The sequence below is a fragment of the Anomaloglossus baeobatrachus genome, chromosome 4 (genome assembly GCF_048569485.1).
Source record: "Anomaloglossus baeobatrachus isolate aAnoBae1 chromosome 4, aAnoBae1.hap1, whole genome shotgun sequence".
Taxonomy (NCBI): Eukaryota; Metazoa; Chordata; class Amphibia; order Anura; family Aromobatidae; genus Anomaloglossus; species Anomaloglossus baeobatrachus.
The window spans coordinates 641,737,509-641,739,120 of NC_134356.1; the positions used below are offsets into that span (position 1 = coordinate 641,737,509).

Consider the following 1,612-nt stretch of genomic DNA (forward strand, 5'->3'; position numbering starts at 1 on the left):
AGTTTTCTACCCAAAAATTTACAGCATTTGGTCATGTATAAGTAAATCAGTTAGAGCCATTTCCAAAGTTTATTCATTTCTATTGCTTGTCTACTTAAATACTTTTGCATTACACTTTTTTATTTAAAAAACAGATGGAAAACTATAATACAGCAAGTAATTAAAAAAGTGTTAATTTATCAAGATGGTTGGCAACCAATATGTCTGCACTTTCTGCTATAATGTAAAAAAAGTCTTTCACAAAAAAATGGAGAAATTATGCTCTTAAGAATATAAATAATACATATCTAAGCATGTTGGCATCTGCAGTAATTTTTAGATATTCTAACATATGATCAGTTTTAACAATTTTGTTGTTTTACTTTTTAGTTTACTTTTAAGTTCGTTTTTGAACCTGATGTAAACGAAAAAAATTTCACCACGGCGCTTTTAACTTCTGTATTTTTAAAGCTGTATATAAGAGGGTTTAATAATGGGGGAGTTACGGTGTAAAAAATGGAGAAGACCTTGCCGATATTATCAGCATTTAAACCTGTGCTTGGTCTAAAGTAATTTCCGAGAGCGGTGGTGTAGAAGGTAAGGACGACGGTTAGGTGGGACACACAGGTTGAAAATGCTTTGGATCTGCCATCTTTTGTGTGAATTCCTAGGATGGTGTGTAATATATATACATAAGACAATAGTATTACAATAAAACAGGCACTGCCTATCGATCGGGTAAATGCAATGACAACATATTTTTTTATTTGAGAGTGGCCGCATGTAAGTTTCATAAGTGGTGGGATATCACAGTAGAAATGATTGATGATGGCATTGGAACCACAAAGAGGAAATACGAGAAAAGTGATAGTTATAGATACAAGAAAACTACAAACATAGGCTCCTAATGCCAAGACCCAGCACATGGTCTTGTTCATAATTTTGTGATAGAACAGTGGTTGACAAATCGCAACATAACGGTCGTACGCCATTGCTGACACTATAAGACTCTCCGTAGCCGCGAAGAAGGAAAAACAAAACATTTGTGTAGCACACGCTACGGAGGAAATAGACTTTATCTTGGAAGTAAAATCGGCCAACATCCTTGGCGTAATACTTGAAGAAAAACATAAGTCTACAAAGGATAAATGGCTTAAAAAGAAATACATTGGTGAGTGAAGATGGCGCATCAGCCTTATCAGTAGTATCATACAAAGGTTACATACGAAGGAGCACACATAAATGATCACAAATAGCACAAAAAGTGAGAATTGAATAAAGTGGTCTGTCGTTAACCCTGTCATGTAAAATGTTACAATTGTGGTCTGATTCGTGAGTTCCACCTTCATATTATCTCTGAAAGAAAATGGTATTCAAATAAAGAAATAAAATAGATTGAAAATGTTATTAACTGTTAAGATGACCATTTACAAAAAACATTCATGAAATATTTGATCATAAAAAAGAAGAAATATCCAAAACTATTTCTAATCATTTCCAAACAATAGGTTGTAAGACAAACTTGAAAGACAAGAAGGTGCAAATAGTGTCTTACCTGGTATTACCGGGGAAGGAAGATTTTCAAGGATTCACTAACCTGATGTTGTTGTGTGAGACACAACCACTAAGAGGA

At 33.9% G+C, this 1,612-nt stretch overlaps 1 protein-coding gene across 1 annotated transcript; it reads right to left on the reverse strand.

Annotated features, from left to right (window-relative positions):
- Positions 1 to 365: 365 nt before the first annotated feature.
- LOC142302747 (olfactory receptor 5G26-like) lies at positions 366 to 1,328 on the reverse strand. The gene has a single exon (XM_075343859.1). The coding sequence runs from the start codon at positions 1,326 to 1,328 to the stop codon at positions 366 to 368; it is 963 nt and encodes a 320-aa protein (XP_075199974.1).
- Between the last annotated feature and the right edge of the window lie 284 nt (positions 1,329 to 1,612).

Excerpts from the sequence above, each read along its gene's own strand:
- LOC142302747 (XM_075343859.1), bottom strand. The coding sequence starts at position 1,328 with ATGAAGGTGGAACTCACGAATCAGACCACAATTGTAACATTTTACATG.